The following is a 21,100-nucleotide window of genomic DNA, read 5'->3' on the forward strand; positions in this document are numbered from 1 at the left end:
CCAATGTAATTTATGATTTTTTTTCTTTTTTTTAAACAGGATTCTATCCCAACCGAGAATTCTGGCATTAAGTCTTTGAATTGAATCACTGAGATAATATTCTGCCAAAAATGTTTCTAAGAACAATTTTGAAATTCTTTTAATGTATGAATAGATTCTTGGGATCTTTCCCAAAGACGTTGGGAAAGACGATAAGAAGCATTCTTCATTTTTTGCTAAAGGTCTAAGAAGTGGAAACTCATCAATAATGGTCATATTTTCAATTCAGGAAAAAATGGCAGGGGAAAAAGACAAAATGTTTGAAATAGCCCAATTCAAAATGAGGTGATTAATTCAAGAGGCAAGATAGCGGCTTCTCAATAGTCAATGTCTCAAACAAATTTTACATTTCCAGGTACTCAGCAGTGTTTTCTTACTAGACAGACACTTTAAACAGAAGGATTATAAATGTTGAAAGAATATATGGCACAAGTCACCTATACTTCAATTAAAAATTTAAAAAAGAAATAAAGGAGATTAGGTGTGTCCCATTAAAAAAAACAATGTACAAATTCCAATGGCATGAAATTAGGAAGTAATGATCTATGTTATAGAAGTTTCATCATCACCAGGGATCTTTAAAGGACAAACTCTCCTCATATATTTGAAATGTTATTTGACTCACAGAAACGTAATTAAAGATATGAATATTGTTGAAAAGTATGCTCACCTCCCCCATAACAACATGTGAAATATATTTGCTACTTTGACTTTTCACTCCATATTTGGCTTGGTCTTGTTAAATACTTTTTTTTGTTTTTAAGATTTTATTTATTTATTTGTCAGCGAAAGAGAGAGAGAGAGAGAGCACAAACAGGGGGAGTAGCAGGCAGAGGGAGAAGCAGGCTCCCCACTGAGCAAGGAGCCCGATGCAGGACTCGATCCCAGGACCCTGGGACCATAACATGAGCTGAAGGCAGACACTTAGCCAACTGAGCCATCCAGGCGTCCCTTGTTAAAGACTTCTGATATTGAAAACATGATGAGGACGGGGATGAATATTATCCTGCTGCCCTGACTACCATCTTGCTACCACTTACCTTCACAGTTCTTCCCATCTCGTGTCACGTGAAAGCCCGCGTTACACACACAGTGGAAACTGCCGTCCGTGTTGATGCAACGTCCATTATTGCAGATACGGCCATTCTGTAAACATTCGTCGATGTCTACAATTGAAGTTAAAACAGAAGAAATAGCTTTACTTGGTGGATTTACAATTATTTTATATCTCCCTCCCTCCATCTCCAAACCCATGATGGTAGTCTCAGGGTTTAATTACCAAATATTCTTCAACATAAACGTGATATCCAGTAATGTGAGATTTTAGATGACTAACTAGAGTTTGCAAGACATATGACAGAAAAAGAATGCCAATATAAGAGCATTTGATCTAACTCTAATTTCTAATAAGACCCCTTAAATCTCAGTTGTATACACAAAACAGATTCTTCCTCATTTTCCTAGCTAATTTAATGAGCCAGTATATATCATTATTTATATTAAACTTCGGCTGGCATCTTTCAACACATGCTCAAAAAGGCAGATCTCATAGCTACATCAGAACAATAAAACAAAAATCCTATTAAAAAATTTAATTCCATCTGAAAACCAGCAATCACATGAAATGTTTACCTTCCTTATGGCAGTTCTGGTCTAAGTACAGTTTTATTGTTTATATATTCTTAGTTTCTTTTATAACTTCATAAGTATTCTATCTACCAAATAAAATATGGGGGCATTTCCCCTTCTTAATGCTGTATTTCATGCTATGCCAAAGTCAACAACAGAGTTCGATATAGAAGTGTTAACAAAGGACAATAACTCGAATAACCTATATCTGATCTCTCATTTAAAGATCAATGGTTAACTCAAATTGGCCAACATGGTACCCTGGATTATCTGTTCCCCTCTTTCTAGGCTAGATACCTGGATGAACACCAAAGAGGGTGAGTACATGCTGCCTTGCCTACATAGCATACGATCTCTGCCAGGGCCTGTTCCCCAGAAGAGAGAGATCAGGGAACTGTGGAGTTGTGCCTGGGGGCAGAGCTATCTGTGCAGAGCTGAGGCCACATGTGCCTGAGTAGAAGCCCCCGAAACATGCTCTGGACGACAAGAATGTGCATTCATGGCACATTGGTTACTCTGTCTACCCTGCGTCTGCACGGTGTCTTGTGGTTGACCCTCAGACGCACTTTCTTTCTGGGCAGATCCAGCAGTGGTTTCCACACGAGTCATTGGACTAGCTGAGGCAGTCTGGGCTTTTCTTCTGTCTGATCTTTGTGCCAACAACCTACGCTCTTTTTCTCTCTCATTTATTTCTTAATCCTTGCAAAAATCTGACTTGCTCCACACTCCAAAAAATAGTAAAAGCCACATACTCTTGAGCAGAATTTTTTTTTTTTTAAGGATTCTATAATCTCTTGAGGCCCAAGGATAAAATAAACAGTATAAAGAGTTCGGCATTTTCTCTCTAACTTCAGAGCACCATCCGTCTGCCCACTGCCTCACAAGATAAATTGGAAGCCTGCCATTCAAAGTTCTTTACTGGGTCTCTGTCTGCCTCTTCTGTCCCCTTCTCTTCAGCCTGTCATGTACTTCTCCTCAGCTAAGTACACAGTCTTTCTGTTTTGTGGCCACTTTCATCTTCCCCAAAATGTGAATATGTCATCAACTCCTTATGTTTGAGATAAGCTTAGCACGAGCTCTTAAAAAAGACAGTATTTGAGGCTTTTTAGGTAATCCTCAGTCTCCAATAAATTAAGTCTCAGAGTGATAACACCACCACTCGTCTATACTGGCTGGCCCTCGCCCCAGCTGAGTACGTTCAAGAGTCTCTTCTATTTGCGTATTTAATAGTGCAGAATTCTGGACACTGGTGTCAGGTTATTCTCTACTACTGCGAAATGCCTAATACACCATACGTGCTAAGTACTGTCAACAATAGTTATAATATTAAGAGTGTTCTAAACTCAGTTAAACATTCCACTATCTATACTTATATGCAGTACGTAGGCCATTAATAGTAATACTAGCAGGCTGACATACTGCGCCCCAGTTTCTTCTGCTCAACACCGCCATTCACAGGTCGTGTGCTAATAGACCAATACGGCAAGAAATCTCTAAGCCCGACCACATTCAAAGCCTCTGCAACTAGTCACTGATAAAAATAAAAACTATATGTCTTCAACTCATATGAAGAGCTTTTGCTTAAAAAAGAAAAAGGCAAATAAAATTAACTCCTGTTAATAGCTGACATTTTTTTTTAAAGTGATAGAAACCTTTTGCCAAGGGATGTACTGTATGGCGACTAACATAATATAATAAAAAAAAACATAAAAAAAAGAAACCTTTTGACATTTCCTTGTATTTAATTTTAACACAGAATTCTCTTGCTTTTATCTGGCTTTACTGGATCAGTGAAATACCTCATTCTGTGCCAGATTTATAGAGACATAGATATTTGAGTTCCCTGCGGGTTAAAAGCACATCTTATTTCTGTCCCAGAAACTCGATATATCAGTCGTCTGATAAAAGGCATATAGGATGATGTAATAGGCTAATTAATAAACCCGAGGAGAAAATTTTGTGAGCATTGATAGGAGTGCTTCTCAAACCTCAGTGTGCTTATGGATCACTGGGGGGTCTTGTTAAAATACTGACTGTGGTTTAGTAGGCCTGAGGTGGGACCTGAGATTCTGCATTTCCCACCAGCTCCCGGGCAATGCTGCTGTGACCATTGTGGCTCCTTCTTTACACTATAGACCTTTCCACTAAGAAATTAATTCAATACAATTTCACCTGAAACTTTCCTCAGTTTCTGTGTCAACGAAGGAAAACCCCATTCCCTAGCTCCCAGATTAAAAATTGAGAGCAATAGTGATGAGGCAAAAAAGTAGCAAAAATAAGATATTCCCACAGGAACAGGAGCATCCTTTAAAATGATCTGCATGTCCGCCGGCTTTTATGACGCTGTCCTTCAGAGTGACAATACGTGGAATGACGTGCAAAAAGCAACAAGGGCCTATTAGCCTCTCCTGGTGAGGGTTATTCAAACTCCATTAAATTCCTTCGAAGCAAACCTCTTCCTTAGCATACGTGTGTCCTCTTACTTAGTATCTTCCGAGCTCGGACCATACCTCGGCACTCTGTCCGGGTGAGCGTGCTCTGATAGCCTGGTCGGCACTGACAGGTATACGAGCCCTGGTTATTAATACACTCTCCTCCAGCACAAGGGTTTTTCTCACATTCATCAACATCTGCAAAATACAGTATATTTTAGGAAGAAACTAGACAGTAATAACTCATAACTTTAAGATCAGTTTATCGGTCTCCTTTACATGTTAAAACGCTTTCGAGAAATAAATAGCATAACGAAAAGGATCTTTCCTCTTTCTGCTACAACGTACTGTGTCACCAGCCACTGGAAAACCGGTCTAGCCGTTAAAGTGTATTATTTTCCCCGTGTTCTTTCTCAGAGAAAAATGCCAAACATGTAGCAACGTCACACTCCAAGCTAATAAACATTTTCTCTTCCTCGAATCTGGCCTAAGGGATTCAAACAGACTAACATTTCAGAAATAGCTTCTAGGTAGAATTCGGAGTATCTCTTGGAGCTCTCTGTTTCAATAAAAAGGGGGCCTAACCTTATCTAAGCATCCCCTCCTGAGTTCCACTAAGACCATCAGAACGAGACATGAAACAGTTTTCATTTCAAGAGCTGTTCTCACCTACCACAAAGTCCACCCCAAAACCCTCATCCCCAGATGGGCTTCCATTGGTTTTACAGTTGTTTAGAACTATCAGTCTATTTAACAGCAAACTGGTTTATATTCCCCTATTTGTAAAGATGAGGAAACTAAGGCTTTTGGAAGATAACCCACTCATCCAGAGTCACAGGTTTCTTGCTGCAGGTACACTCCCCCACCGTGAGCCGGATGTCCCCTCTTCCAGCCAGCTCCGGATGACCTCTACAGACTGACTGACTCTGTCTCAACGTGTGCTAGAAGGGGATTCGTATCACCAGGCAACCACACAGTGTGAGAAACTAAGAGCTCCTTACTTCTGCCTGATTCATAATTACAGAATTGCATTGTATTAACTGAACTAAGGAAGGAATTGATTTTTAAAAAGTTAGATGGCAACTGGGTGTTCTTTGCCAATTAACAAAGGAATTATTCTTGTGTTACATTTCCTCCTTTTGCTAGCTTACATGACCTGTCAACAGCTCAAAGTTTCTCTCGTCAGTTCTTAATGACTAACTAGAGACAACTGGTGAGTTATCCATTTAAATGAGTAAAAATTTCATAATTTTGGGGACAGTTTTAATGCTTTATTTGAATGGTCAGATTTTTGATAAGATAACTTACGTGAAAGTTATCAGCAACGACTTTAATGTATTTACGATGAAAGTTAAGTTATGAGAGTAGGCAGAATAATGCCCCTCCCCAAATATATTCACATTCTAATCCCCAGAACCTCTGGATATGCTACGCGGCAGAGGGGAATCAAGGTTGTTAATCAGTGGACCCTGTGGGGAGCATCTCCAGGGTTATTCAGATGGACCCTACGTAATCACAAAGGCCCTTAAAAGTGGAAGAGGAAATTGGGAGAACCAAAGAATTAGAGAGAGACTTGCAGATGCTATGTTGCTGGCTTTGAAGATAGAGGGGGGCCATCAGCCAAGGAATACAGACAGCCTCTAGACACTGGAAAAGGCAAAGAAATGGAAACCTCCGAAAGGAACACAGTCCTGCTGACACCTTGATTTTAGCCCACTGAGACCTGTGTTGGACTTCTAACCCACAGAACTACAGATTTATGTTGTTTTAAGCCACTAGGTTTGAGGTGATTTATTACGGTGGCAACAGAAAACCCATCTAGTCATGGGACAGAATGGCCGTAGCCTCTCATGCCAACCCGACCATAGACGTCACATACCGATGCACTCCCCACGGAGGTCCAGCTGGAATCCTTTGTTGCATTCACACCGGTAGCTTCCAGGAGTTGGAATGCAGCGTCCATTTTGACAGAGATAGCGAAACAACTGGCAGTAATCAGTGACATTGACTGGGAGCACCCCTAAAGGAATAACATTAAACCCCATTAAAATAATGGGCAAGATGCTAAATCATAAAGGAAGGAAGACTCTCTTTGGGCACAGGTCATCTGGGCCCAGTAAAGTCTATTTCCATGCCCGCTGGGAGAGATCACCAGTAGCCAGGTCTTGCAGCCTCGCTGTGGCCTGCTCCCTACCTCTTTTCTGCCCCACACTCAAGCCTCCAGTTTGGGTAAATGACAGAGGCAATGAGTTCTTGGTAATTACTTGCAAAACTGCTTTGCATTATATAAAACTCAAAGTGTAATTTTATACCTCCTCTATGACTTCATCCTATGAATAAGATTTAAAGCTCTCCCATAACTCTCCCACAGTTGTCAATAACCAGAGGACATCAATCTGGAGAATATGAAACCTCCTATTTTTCTCTAAGCAATAGGCAAATTGAGAAACTTACATATAACACTATGTAAACCAAACAGTTTATCTAAGAATTGATATACTGATTTAATAACTAAAGCAGCATAAACAACAACAAAACCTCAACCTGATTAATGTAAAAAAAAAATAATAATAATAACCAGATGACTTTTCAATCCTTACTTGGTGGTTCCCGAGACGGGTATGGATATTCCACTGGTGGTCGAGGGACTGGAACTGGAGGTCCAGGAGGAAAGCCAGGAGGAACAGGGTGAACTGGAGGAATGGGGCCAAGGGGTGGGGGAGGATAGCCTGGTCTCTCAGGAATTACCAAAGGGACGGAGCACAGCTTGTTGAAATCCTCTGGAAAAACACGACACAACAGAACACAAAAGTTGAGCCACAGCGTAACTCATATGCCTGTGGAAGTCACCCTTACATTTCAAAGAAACTTTGACTAAAATCAATCATCAAACCACATTAGATCAATTGGAGAGAAGGGAAAAAGCCAACTGACTTCATTCCCATCCTAATAGCTACAGTAGCAACCATACTGGAACAGTAATTCAAAGCCAAAACCAAACTCCCCAGAGTGTATACCACACGCTCTCCCCAAATTTAGGAAGCCTTTACCTATGTCACGATTTACCTCAAGGAAGAATCATTCCCACTTTCTCAATTCAGTCCCATTTGTGGATCCCACAGAGCTCTAAAGAGCACACTAAAAAGCCTGGATTTTATTTTAAGCCACTGGAAGTCTTCAGCAGACTAATGTGGGATGTAATCAACCGAACATTTTCAGAAGATCAGTCTTGCTGACACAAGGAGAATGTGAAGGGACGCAAGGCTATTACAGAAGACCAAGGGCAAGAAAGCATTGGCTGGACAAGGGAGGCAGCGATGGAACTGGGCAGAAGTGGACGAATTTGAAGCATATTTTAGAGATAAGTGCGTAGTGCTTCATGAAGGAGTAAATGTCAGAGCAGAGAGAACAGGAAATCAAGAATGACATAGTCTTCTGTTTTTGCAACTGGGTAGATGTTGGTGACACTTACCAAATGGGAAAAACTGCAATGGGAGCAGGTTTGGTGGGTAGAAGCCATGTTCCATGTTGAATATATGAATTTTGAGATAGGAGATATCCAAGCAGATTTGCCACATAGCAGCTATGTAAGAGTTTGAAGCCTGACAGAGAAGTGAGGGTCTGGATGTAAGTTTTGGACTAATGAGTAGGTGGGTGGTATTTAAAGCCATGAGGATGAACGGGCTCACCTAGGGAAGGTGTGGAAACTGAAGAGAAGGCTGTGCAGAGACAGAGCCCTGCGGAATACCTATTTGTAAAAAGACAACAAAGTGTTGGAGAAGCAGCACCCCATGGGGCAGAAGGAATACCAGGGGGTGGTGGGTCTGTTGTTAATGCTGCACGATGATTCCCTGAACTTGTGCACCTGAATTAATCAAGGATTTCCCTCCGACCTCATATCTAGGCCAATTACTATTTTTCATGTCAGGTCCGTATTAGAAAAAATCATCTTTACCTTTGAGACACGTTTTTTCCTGAGCTTCCAAAAAGGTGTTTTAAGACAGTATCCAGGTTGCCAGGGATGTATTTACTTAACTACTAGCACATTTTCATGTTTCCTGCAGATAGCCACATCTTGTTACAGTTCCTTCTATATGTAAACTAATCATGTGATTTTTTAAAATTTCTTTTTCTCCTTCTTGTCAGAATATTGATAATTTTATCATCACTGCCACACAGGGATTCTTCCACAGATACTTTCAATACTAGTTTTATCCACTAGTAGAAATTAGGCTAATATTACTCTTTTCTTTGTGCACTAAATCTGACTTATTCTAAGGCACTGTAATATGTCTTATAGAAATACATTCACATTCAACCTCATAGGGAAAATCTGCCAATTTACATGTGGTTAAATACACCTAGCTACCATGTACCTTGTTGTTACTTGTTGGTCCATTACTAAAACTTCTTCAATCATATTTGGCATTTCCAACTCAGGTTAACATTATGTATTCAGAGAATTCTATTACTGAATTTTAATTATTATTTATCTGTAATTTTAACCCACACAGATTCTGTAGCACTTGACTGCATCTGGAAAGGATTTATATATTGTTTATGCTTCCCTGAACCAGGATGCTACAATCCCTCTTATGAAACCACAGTGATCCTTCCTACAGAAGTATCACCTGGAGGTGCCATATCTATCATTTCCTGGCTATTTGCTTTCCACCAAATTTCTATCACCAAGACTGTGCATCGTCTTTGAAGTCAACGATCATATCTAACTCATGACTAATTCCCATTCTGAGCCTAGCCCTGCAAATTGCACATAAGAGGAATTCATTAACCATGTGTTGGATTTAACTGGATAGCAATTATATTACGGGACTCATTTTGCTTCCAAGCAATTCAGCCTTTCTTTTTCCTTAGTCTTTTAGGATTTGTATAAAAGAAGTTGAATAGCTTATCAGGATTTCTGCTAATCAGGTTGGTATATGACTTTAAGCATGCCATTAAATTCATCTTAACCTCCGTAGGAAAGTGTATCAGAGTGGGTCCTATACTTTTTTCTACTCTCTTCAGCTCCATAACTTTCCCATGAACCCATTTACATTCAGGATCAGCAAACGGACTAGTTTTGTTCAACTGATGTCCATCTTTCCTATTTCCATTTAATCCAGAGATGATACTGATTTATTTTACACGGTGAAAACCTGACCAGTCCAAAATAATCCTTCATATGTGTGTGTGTGTGTGTGTGTGTGTGTATCACTCTCCATAAGTTAAGAGCCCAGAGTTCTATAGCACTGCTACCAGAACATGTGAGCAAACAGACCCATCTGCAAATTAGCTTTTCTTTGTCAGTCTGCTTTGCCCTGGGCCCTATCTTAGATTGTGGGTATTTCAGTGGTACACGAGAGAGCAGCTCCCTGCAAAGCCACACAGGGAAACAGGGTCTTCCCTCCATGCATCCCAAGGCCAGTCTTCAGGCACTTCAACCTGCTGTCCCTCTGCCATCTATTCAAGGCCTCAGCACAGAAAGCAATCTGCATCAATGCTGCTGATTACTAAATTAGCTATGTATTTAAAAAGCCATTCTCCTAGTAGCCAAGCCACGTGTCTTAGTGGGATGTCATGTACTTCTAAACAGTGACCTACTAAAAGGTCCCCCTAGTGCACTAAGGATGGTGAGTTATAGTTTTAGGTCAAGACACGAAGCAAATCAGACAAAATATATGACTTGTTATATGTTAAAATGTATTGAAAGATTTTTATTGCTTCTTTAATCCACACAGATAATTCTCAGCCATAAACAGAAATTTTATAGTAACATCTGTGAGCAGGTGTAGAACCCAGGATAATGGGAAATTCACATTCTGCGAATAACACTCCGCAGTATTCCATTAACTCTGTGTTTATCCTTCCTCACCTTGATTCGCTCTGCTACAGTTCTCTAAGTCAAACACACGTTCAGGAATCAGATTAAGAAGGAGCTATAACCCCAGTTTTCACTTAGAACTGGTGGGAAAGATGTCACTTAATAAATTGTTCCCTCCACCTGAATGCCTCCTATGAGCCAGATTTTGCTAACTACTGTGGAAGTGGTAAGAAAGCATAAGGAATATGGGACTAGAAGAATGAATGAGACCTCCCAATGAGATTTATCAACTAGTCATAAAGCAATACATGAACACACATTGGCACAAAACAGAGTAGATGGGATTTGTGCCAAAGAACAGTAAATACCTGGAGCCCAAGACAGAAGGCAGAGTTTCCAGCTGTGGTTATCTCGGGACATCCAGGAATTAGGTCCTGTCGGGAATCATGTTAGGATCCTACCGGACAAGAGGGCATGTAACAAGCAAAGTGGCAGGGGGTAGGAAGTAGGGGGAAGAACATGAACTGAGGAGAAGTTTTAGGAAAAAAGGGAAGAGTTGAATTTAGAGATTTTTCAGACTGGCTTCGAGGAAAGCTTGATTGTATAATTTAACTGGAAAAATAAAGCCACCGTAAAGAAGAAGGATTAAAAAGATGAACTGGGGTCAGGTATCAGGATGCTAGATTCTCTGCCAAGTAGTAAAATTTTATTTTTAAGAAATGGAGTGACTTGGGGGCGCCTGGGTGGCACAGCGGTTAAGCATCTGCCTTCGGCTCAGGGCGTGATCCCTATGTTCTGGGATCGAGCCCCACATCAGGCTCCTCTGCTATGAGCCTGCTTCTTCCTCTCCCACTCCCCTGCTTGTGTTCCCTCTCTCACTGGCTGTCTCTCTCTCTGTTAAATAACTAAATAAAATCTTTAAAAAAAAAAAAAAGAAATGGAGTGACTTGGACCACTAGATACCACCTGAATTCATCTTGGGAAAGTTTTTCTGGATTATCTTTCCCTACCTTTTCCCCCGACCATAATTTTTTTAACCAAGCTTCAGATGAATTATGCTTTGGGAAATGTATATGGCAGCTGTGGATTTCATAGAGACGAGTTAGGAGGCCACTGCAATAGGGCAGACAAGAGACAAGGAGCTTTATGTGAAAACGGAAGGAATCTGACGGATGCGAGAGGTATAACAAAGAAAAAAAAAGTCAGTTAAGATTTGGCACCAAGGAAGAGGAAAGTGTCAAACGTTAGGGAAGGAGAAAACATGTATCCAGCATAACTCAGAAAGGCTGAGAAGTGAGTCTGATTCAGTGGAGCTTTTGAGGACTCCTTGAGAGCCAACAGAAATACATGAGAGTAAGAGAGGACAAGCCCTCCTGAGAAGGTTGCTATTCGGCGGTAATAAGCAAGCTCAATAAGAGGCAGTACCAGAAAACGGTATCATTTGTATGGACCTCTGTAGTTTCCCAAGTCATTGTCTGGGGAAATCTCCCTGGGAGTCGTGTCTTTCATTTTCCAGAATCTTGTTCACTTACCTGGACTTCCCCTAGATGTGCCTCACGCACATTGCCACTGGGCTTGTGCGGGGGGAGCTGGGATACGCTGCAGATAACCAGAAGGGCTCTTACCTGTTGCTCTGATGGGACACATCTCAGGGGCGACGGTGACCCCTGGAGACCAGCACCGGCCAGCATCACAGCAGCACTGCATTTTCGTGATGGACTGCGGCAGCTGGTTAGAACAACGCCCATTTGCCAGAGCCGTGTAACAGTATCCCGGGCGAACATCTGAGAGCACAGAGAAACACACCCACACACGCATCACTGAGATGGAAGTCGTCACAACACCTTCCTGCCCCAGCGCCTCTATGCTTCACACTTGGGCTCTGGCAGGATGCACGGACACTCTCGCGCCCTGGAAGCGAAGCAGCGTGTGCTGCTCAGGAACAATGCTCGGTCAGAACTCCCTTCGTCTCACACCTTTCGCCCCTGCGAGCTGGTGCACTTGGCCAAAGTCCCACATTCCATCCCCAAGGTGGGAACGAATGATTACAACCATATGTGCCATAGGAAAAGAGAGACTAAGAAAATCACTGGCAGTGACAGTTAATTAGTTATAAAGACATGTCTCTATACTGAAGGGAGACTGTGTTGTCCTTGGTTTCCACCTACTTAATTCAAGCCACTTTAGGCAAATATTGATATAAATCTATTTTAAAACAACATTAAGTCTGCACTATAGTCTACATTTCTAAAAGATCTTTCTTACTTTTCAGACTGTAACTGTGAGTCAGACTTCTGCGATTTTTTTTTTTAAAGGAGTGAACCACTTTGCAGTCAGAGCCAATGCTTGTTAATCAAGATTTCCTTTTGTCCTGGGGCCCTAACAGATTTTATAAGGCGCTAATTATTTACAAGTTCAAAATGTATATGATTCCAAGTTCTTAGACCTATAAGATGCAATGGTTCCTGAAGCCTTTTTTTTTTTTCTTTTTTGGCAGAAAGGTATCTTCTCAAAGCAACAGAGGAAGACATATCTCTATATACCACTTTTATTGGGTTACATCATGTCTGACTGTCATGACAACATTGACACAATGAAGCACAAGTCTAGGCTATCAAAAAAGGGCCTGTGACATAGTAGAAACCTAACTGCTTCATGGGCCTTTGAGGAAGTACCATGAAATAGGGGACACAGGTGGCTAAGTACAGAATACCTTGATCTCCCTGACATGTTGACGATGTAACTCTCTTTGAGGAACGTATATCACTGCATAGTCCATATATAATAAAGTAAAAAGTAAATAATACTTTAAATATGCTTGTCATTTGAAGAAATATAAGTTGTAAATTCTTTCAAAAAATGACGAATTTTTTTTACAAGTAAAATCTCATCCTTATATTTCCTGTAAGTCTAAACACTAAACCTCAACTTTGATCAGAGAAGGTCACCCCTATGACTGTTTTCACCTACATCATTCTTAAGAACACGAAGCTCTTGGATCTTGAAGGTTGCAATAAATTAATAAAATAAAATGAAATAAAAAATAAGATACTTAGAAACATATAAATTATTAATATCTCATGAAGAAGGCTACAAAAAAAAAAAAAACCCCAAACAAAGAACAAACAAAATTATGGATCAGCTTTAAAGAATACAAGATTATTTCTGAAAAATACTTAAAACCACTAGCAGGTATAAATGTGCTTTCTAGAGATTTTTTGTGGCCCCATTCCTACACCTCCAGTTAGACTACTAGTCTCAGCAGAGAGGCAGAACGAGTTTCCCTCCAGCTTGGTCCAGCGTAAACGGCTGGAGGGAGGAGTGCAGACAAGATAGGCTCTGTGAAGCCACAGGTGGCACCTTCCCTATGAAGAGAAAAGAACAACAGAACTTGCCACTTTCTACTTTTCGTGGCTTTAAAGCCACTAATAATTTATATCCTCAGCGATTAGTAAATGTTTGGGGCATGGAAACCAAAGGCTGTTAAGAGTGGGAAGAAATGTTCAAAACTGGCTTATATCCCAGTTTCAAATGAATTTGGCGGTCAAAACTCAGTATAAACACTTGACCAAAATTTGTATATATAATTTTCCATGTGGGCTATCTTTCAGAGCAAAACTGGGACCTACAGCTGCCAGTCACAAACTCTTCATGGGCTAATGTCTATTATTTTGCACATTAACCATGATACTGTTTTACTGCCCAGCTGGCTGTACTTACATGTTACATCGGTAGGTTAGAAAATTCTTGATCAAAACGGCGAATGTTGGGGCTAAAAATCTTACCAGCCATGTTTGGGCTGCAGGCAGGCTCTGGTATAAAAATGGCACCTGCACCTACGTAAGCATTTTGCTAATTTCCTATGGAAGCTGAGGGGGGAAAATGTTAGGATTTGTAGGAGGTAAGTGGAGGTAAGAGGAAGCATAGACACCTTCCTCTATTTTGAATCTGCTTTGGCCAAGACATCTGGCAGAAAAGGAGTAGAAAGCTTTCCTCCTTTCCCCCCTTCTGAATCCCTTGGCCCCCTTCCTTGCAGAACCCAGGAACTATACCATATCAAAAAATATATATTATGGATTAAACAGGTGTTTGCAGGTCATCCTAGCCCATCAATAGGCCTCTCCTAACCAATCACTAACATCGTTGTGTCCAACCAGGAGCTAAGAGCTGTGAGGCCCAAACTAGGTACAGGATGGTCGTCAGGATTCCTGGGAATTGATGAGACAGAACACACTAACGTGAAAAGACCACCGTACACAAGATATTATAAAGTACCTAAGGAAGATCATAAAACAAACAAACAAAAAAAAGTAAAATAATACTTCAAGAGCTTATAGATCAAAGGGGATACTGGGGACAGGAAGGTCTGAGAGCCTCAGAATGTGTGACCAAAGATGGCAGGTGGAATCTTGTGCTTAGAAGAGATGTATAAGGAGATACGACATACCCCTAGCTACAGGTGGGGTTTTCAATTGGTTAGATTGACTAATTCCAAACAGCCAACTTACCAACAAATCCTAGATTTGTTTAGAAGTTGGAGATTATATGTATTTTCTTTTCACTAGGGATAATTTGGGGAGTCTCTGTGGTTTACCACGGCAGGAGATATCAGCTTTTTAGGGAAGGCAGACATGTCACTTGGGGCATTTTATATAACAAGTTCCTAATTATGGGTACAATAAAGTTCCAAAGAAGAAGAAACTGTACTGGCCTAGGTGTATGCTAAGAAAGGGTTTACTGTGCCCGGTGGTCATTGGGGAGGGAGCAATGAGAGGGTTTGGGGCTGTGGGCTCAGGCCCAAGTTGGGATCCCAGCTCCTTCACTTCTCAGCTGCTTAAACAATTGAACCAAATTACTTATCTGAGCTCTGTAAACCTCAGCTTCTTCCCATCTACAGTGTGGTTGTGAGCACGAAGTCAGATGATTTCCACAAAACACCTCACACGCAGGACGTCACCCCTGAATCCTAGTCCCCCCCACCCCCTTTCTTTGTAAATAGCATGGATATATTTGGCAAAAGACTGATAAAAATGTTAACCATCTGATATGTAAAGGTGTTTTAATCACTTTAATCCAGAGCTCTCTTTGAAAGTTTAAAAAAAAAAATTACCTATTATTTGGCCAGGAAAGAACTTCTGATCTACCTCTCTGCTAAGCATGATCACAGGATGTCAAGTGAGAATTGGGACAGTTTGGGGAGAAAAAGGAGCTCCGTGAATTGCACTGGCCAGTCTTTCCCTGCAGAGCCAGTATGTATGGAGAGATCCTGGAAAATCAGGCAACGAGGGCATCACCGTTGTTTCTAAGGAAAAGTCCAGATACACTTCCCTCACTGGTTGTACTTATTCAAATGTCAACTTAAGAGACAGCCCTCAGCTTTTATTATATGTGACTAAGTACAAAGGAATTCAGAATTTCAAGTGCAACTCCGTTTGGGTCTGAAATTCATGGCTTGTGGTGAGGATGTGAAGCCGAGTGTCTTTGAAAATATGGGCCAGAAACAAACATCAAAAGACAGTGTTCATTTTTCTCCCAGGCCATGTGCCACAGGCTTCCCTAGCTTTGCCCAAATAATAAGGAAGTGCTCATTTTCATATTCAACAAATACTTATGGAGTGTCCATGACATGTAAGGAATCATGCCGAGAACCACCAGGGATATAGGAGGATAGCAGTTACTTAGCCTTTAAGGAGAGCTTATTACTTAATTAGGGAGTTAAAAAACATACAGACATAAAATTTCCCTACAAGACCATTTACGAGAAGCATATCCCAGGTAGGGGAGAAACTGCTTTCAGGTAGGCTGATCTGGGACATCTTCAAAGACAGAGAACCTGAGTAGAAGCATGAAAGGGGTCTTGAGCTGGCAAGAAGAATATCTTGAGTGGTACCACAGGTATGAGTCAAGGCAGGAAGGAATTGAAACAAATGAGCTGGTTGAGGGTGAGAAGCAGGGAGTGTGCTGGTAAGTCAGCAAGGTTGCGAGAGATCAGAGAGTGAAGGTCTTCAACTATTAGGCTGCACACTCCGGACCTTGAACTTTACTCTAGGGAACCGGACTTTGAAGGAAGTCTTAGCAATCGTTAAATCCAGCAGTAATCAAACCTATTTTTTTTTAAACAACAAAATCCCTCCTTTAATTGATACTTTACATAGAAGCTAACACACCACCAGGTAAAAGCAGAGTTGCCTAGAGTGTGTGCATGCGAGGGGCAGGGAGTGGGAGGGAGGGGTCCTTTCCCCCCTCAGCCTCCCCCTTCTCACTGTTTCCCTCTCCCACCCCAGCAGCTCTGGAGACCTCTGCTGTACCTGAAGGATCCACATGACACGGACTGAAAACCACTGATTTCCAAATCCTAATGGAAAACTACCAGAGGTTTTTGAGCAAGAGAGTCATTTAATCAAAGCATTATTTTAGGAAGATAAATCTGACAAGATGGATCGTAGAGAAGCCAGGAAGCAGGGAGACCAATTAAGAGATTATTGCAAAATTTCAGACCTAAATTAACGCAGGTCCCGGAAATGACGGAAGGTTTGACACTCGCGTAACTGCAAAGTTAATTTAAAGACTGAGGATAACTGTATGGGCTCTTGGATCATCCCTTTTTCTGGGAGGTAAAAATCCTAATACAAGACCACAAGGTGCCTCTCTTCTTGAGGAGAGGGCTCGCGTGTTTAATAAGATATAAATGTACAGGGGCGCCTGGGTGGCACAGCGGTTATGCGTCTGCCTTCGGCTCAGGGCGTGATCCCGGCGTTGTGGGATCGAGCCCCACATCAGGCTCCTCCGCTAGGAGCCTGCTTCTTCCTCTCCCTCTCCCCCTGCTTGTGTTCCCCTCTCTCGCTGACTGTCTCTATCTCTGTCGAATATATAAATAAAATCTTTAAAAAAAAAAGATGTAAATGTACATTTTACATCAAGTGAGAAATCATTAGTAGCCCTGAACAAATGTGTTTTGAAAGCTGTTTGTTACGGAACTGATTTACAGAAATAAGCATGCTGTTTAGAATTAAACCTACCTACGCATCTGGTACCGTCAGGAGAGGGGTAAAAACCGGGAGGACATTTGCAAAAGTAACTGCTGACTGTGTTTGTACACTCGCCCCCTTCACAGATTCCAGGGATGGTGCTGCATTCATCAATATCTGGAACATGAAGAAGAGTTTAGTATTCAGAGCACACAGTATAAAACCGTTCCTCATCACAAGGTTCAGATGGAACGCCAGTCAACCCAATCTCTACAGAACAAAAGCTGCATATAAAATAGTTCAGAAAGTAAGTGCTGCTTCTCTCAACACAGGCTTACCCAAGGAACTTACAAAGCTCAAGAGATTAGAGCAAAATAATAGAAACTTCCCCTGTAAAATCTAAAACTATGTACTGTTTTACCAAGTAAGGATAGCATGCTAATATTCCAAATGTCATTTGGTTTAAAATTTTGTTTTCCCTGTTCTCTCCATGTTTCGCATTGAGTGAGGCTCCCTTTATGCTTACTTTATATTCCGCATCAGTTCCTGCATTTCTTCTCAATCTGATTTTCCACAAGCAGATCCTGAAATCCTATAGTGAGGAGCATGTGGTCTGAGTGCTGACCAAGACTCGGCCATTGTGGTGTTCTCAGGGGCACACAAGCGGCCATGATGATGGTTTTCTGTGGGTTTGGTAACTCATGGGGGACACTGGGATGCTCTACCCAGATCCCTCTCAAGGGAGGACTTGTTGCCCTAGCATTAGGGGTGCTATCGATAGACAGCCTTTGGTTCTCAGCTCCTTCTGGGACTGCTTGAGCTGCAGAGAGCCACATCACCTGGAGACTACACCCAGTGACTGATCGTGGAGGAGAGAGAATGGTCTGGTCATCTGCCCCAGTGGTGACAACTCTGAAAACCACTCCAATTCCCAAATAGCCTGGAGGTCAGTGGAGGCCATAATCAGGGTTAGCCCTGAGGGCCTGAGGTCACTGGTCTCCTCCAAGGAAGTAGTAAAGATTCCTTAGGATAAATCCAACCATTTCCTTCAAGGGGAACATTTCAAGACCCAGCTTCAGACCCTGACACTTATCAATAGATGTGGCACCAGTGAGGGGAGAAAAGAAATTAAGACCTTCCTGCTTAGGCTAACAGTAAACTCAGAGCACAGGGTATCTGCATGACCTTGACTCCAAGAGGAGTGGGCTTTCTGCACTCACCTAGAGACAGGTGTGTTTTGACCCAAGCCCCCTGGGAGTATTGCAATGACCAGACTATACTGTTGGCACTCGGAAAGCCCTAAATTTAAAAAAACAAAGACTATTTCTTCTCTAGTTTAAGTACTGCTCTTTACTTGTAAAACAAAATAGAGTTCTGAGTGGACCAGATTCAAGGGTCTTCTGATTCAAGTTCACCCTGTTAGTCAAAAAGGCAACAGTGACATTGTTTATGTGCAGTTTAACCTTTTTAAAAGCAAAATCCTCATTCTTCTATGCTAGGCTAGAGGCTAAAGCAAACAATATTCCCCTGCTTATATTAGAGTCAATGCTAACATAAACAGCATTGTCTTTGTGAAGTTATGTAATGGTAAAGATGTATATTCTATTCCGACAGACAGACATTTTACCGGAGTTGGTGAAAGTCAGGCTGAGAAACAGCCAAGGATGGAGCTTAAGGTTCTAGAACTAACATAATATCAGCATACACATTTTAAGACAGTTTTTTACCATCAATCCTCCTGCATTGATCAGCCACACTCCTACTAAAAACTAGCACGGGGCACCTCGTGGCTCAGTCAGGTAAGTGTCGGACTCTTGATTTCAGCTCAGATCGTGACCTCAGGGTCCTGGGATATAGCCCCTTGTCGGGCTCTGTGCTGAGTGTGGAACCCGCTCAAGATGCTCTCTCTCCTCACCTCTGCTCCTCCCCCAGCACGCACACGCTGTCTCTCTCTCAAACAACAACAAAAAACCCAAACAAGTTCAGCCTAGAGGATTCAACAACCTCATTTAAGGATAGAAGAGGATGTGTTCCTGTAACACAAAGGTATTAAAAAGAACCTATCCTCCTCAAAGTGTCCCTAAGGGTTAATGTCTGGGTCACTGAACTCCTATCAAAGATCATATGAGGAAAGAGTGTCTATTAAAAGAAATATTTTTCTACCTGTTAGTATAAATGACTGCTACCATCCTTATTAATGCCATTTATATCAATAACCAAAGAGGTTATTTAAGTCACAAAATGTATCAGAAAAAGTTATTTCAAAAAACAGAATGAACTGGCAGGACTGAGGAGACACCTTTCCCATGCTGGCTACGTTAGATTTGGCCCCTTTACTGAGATGACAGCAACAACAATAATAATGATGAGAGTTGACAGGTATTGAGCACCAGGCATTGATTAAAGGTTTCATGTGTGTCAACTCATCTAATTGTCACAGTTAGGTATAAGCACAGGACTGATTTCTGTAATCTTGGTGCCCAGGCCTAGCTGTTGCGTTACACTGAGGCCTTCAGAAAACCGGCAAGAGTAAAACTCAAAGTAAGAGCAAGAGGCTCATTTACAAAGTGACGTGGATCCGAGTCTCCAAGTGCCAGGGCTGGGCAGCGGGGAGAAGGGCAGGGATCCCACTTAGGTGCCTGTCCCCCTCAAAGTTCGGTAAGTCAGGAACCACAACATTGCGTGCACCACTCTAGTTTTCACCCAGATAAAGATGAAACCGGACTGGGTTAGATGGCTCAATTTGAAGGAGCTTAAATGGCTGTGAATTCCCTTTACTGTTCTCTCCTCAGTGACACCCCTTTTTCTCCATGTGTCTAGAGCCCTTCTACTTTCCTGAGCCTTTTTGCTTCTCAGTCCTGTTGCTTCAACAACGGTGGGGGTAGCCGTTCTGATTTCGTGACCAGGTTGGGGTGAAGTCCCTCAATAGTAAAAGGCCAGAATAAAGCACTGGAATCGAAACCACTTACACTCGGAAACCCATTCATACCAATCTATTATTTTTCCCACGCTCTTAGCACACTGTATTTATCTCCTTTTAATAGACTTTCAGGGATCCCATGACAAAGAGAATTTGAGATGAGTGGATTTCTTAGCATTTCTGTAAATTAGTCTATATCACGTGCCAGTCATAAAAGTAAATCAGTTTGGTGGGGGGGGGGGGGGGGAACTGGTGGGAAGTAAGGCTTGCCTGGAAAGAGCTGCTTCTGTGCTCTGGATACTTTTCCCTGGATCCTTGGGGCAGGAGGGAGAGGCAGACCTGCTGGGAAGTTGCCATGCCTGTGGTCTCACTGGCCTCTTGCTGTGAGCCCAAGAAGGGACACGAATGGCACGCCCTTTCTCTCCAGCTTTGGTGCCCCTGTTCATCTGTGAGATGAACTTTGCTTTACTGGACACATGAAATCCAGTGTAAAATATGTGACTAAAAAGTAAACAAGCTAATTCTTCAAGTCATGTTGACAAAACATCAGCCATACTATTTTATAGTCATGCCACAGAGGCCAGCTTGTGTGGTTTCCTACTCAGGCAGCACCTGCTATCTGATCATAGCTGGGCACGAATGAGAAACATGAAGATGGAGTCTGGACTGCAGAACTGGAAAGGAGTCCCAGAGATCATCTCCTGTTCAGCTCCTCATTTGAAAGCTGAAGTCACTCACAGCTGGTAACTAACTTATCCAAGATCACACAGAAGATGGGACTAGGGCCGAGTCTACCTCGCTCCTATGCTCTTATGCCTAAACCACAGGGATTTTGTTCAGCAACATGTAGGGAGCTGGCGACCCTGAACAGCGGGAGTCAAGGGCTTACAACCAGCTGCAGAGGACGGAGCCCCGTCTACAGCAATGAGTTAAGTAGCCCCAGGAATTCTCCTTGGTGCTTGAGAGGATAAGAGCCCTAAGAGCAAGTAGCCATCAGATAAATATGTCATTATTTTAGAAAGGAGAAGTCTTAAGGCTTTTGGCCATGTACTAGGGAGTGCACAGACTTAAGAGCTACATTTTTAAAAAGTCCTTTGCATCACGCAGTGCTATTATAATTGCTAAAGGCTGGGCTGGCGATAATCTAAATCCCAAAATATTAGTGGTTAATTAGGAATCCAAGGGACTTCTTCCAGAAATAAAACTTAATCCTTTAATTACACTTTTTATTTCTTAATTTCCTCCCACAGTAACCTATGCAAATATGGCCTTGGTTTCCGAAAAGAAA

At 41.8% G+C, this 21,100-nt stretch overlaps 1 protein-coding gene across 1 annotated transcript in view; it reads right to left on the reverse strand.

The window, feature by feature from the left end:
* Positions 1–21,100, reverse strand: part of FBN1 (fibrillin 1) — a 225,167-nt gene that overhangs the window by 95,038 nt on the left and 109,029 nt on the right. Inside the window, exons 9-14 of the mRNA XM_045812176.2 lie at positions 16,944–17,069; positions 11,550–11,708; positions 6,701–6,880; positions 5,980–6,120; positions 4,179–4,298; positions 1,080–1,205 (exon numbers count right to left, since the gene is read on the reverse strand). Of these exons, the coding sequence (XP_045668132.1) occupies positions 1,080–1,205; positions 4,179–4,298; positions 5,980–6,120; positions 6,701–6,880; positions 11,550–11,708; positions 16,944–17,069 (852 nt within the window). The remainder of the gene's footprint in view (positions 1–1,079; positions 1,206–4,178; positions 4,299–5,979; positions 6,121–6,700; positions 6,881–11,549; positions 11,709–16,943; positions 17,070–21,100) is intronic.

This window comes from Ursus americanus, chromosome 36 (genome assembly GCF_024610735.1).
Source record: "Ursus americanus isolate L20-20 chromosome 36, mUrsAme1.1.p, whole genome shotgun sequence".
Lineage (NCBI taxonomy): Eukaryota > Metazoa > Chordata > Mammalia > Carnivora > Ursidae > Ursus > Ursus americanus.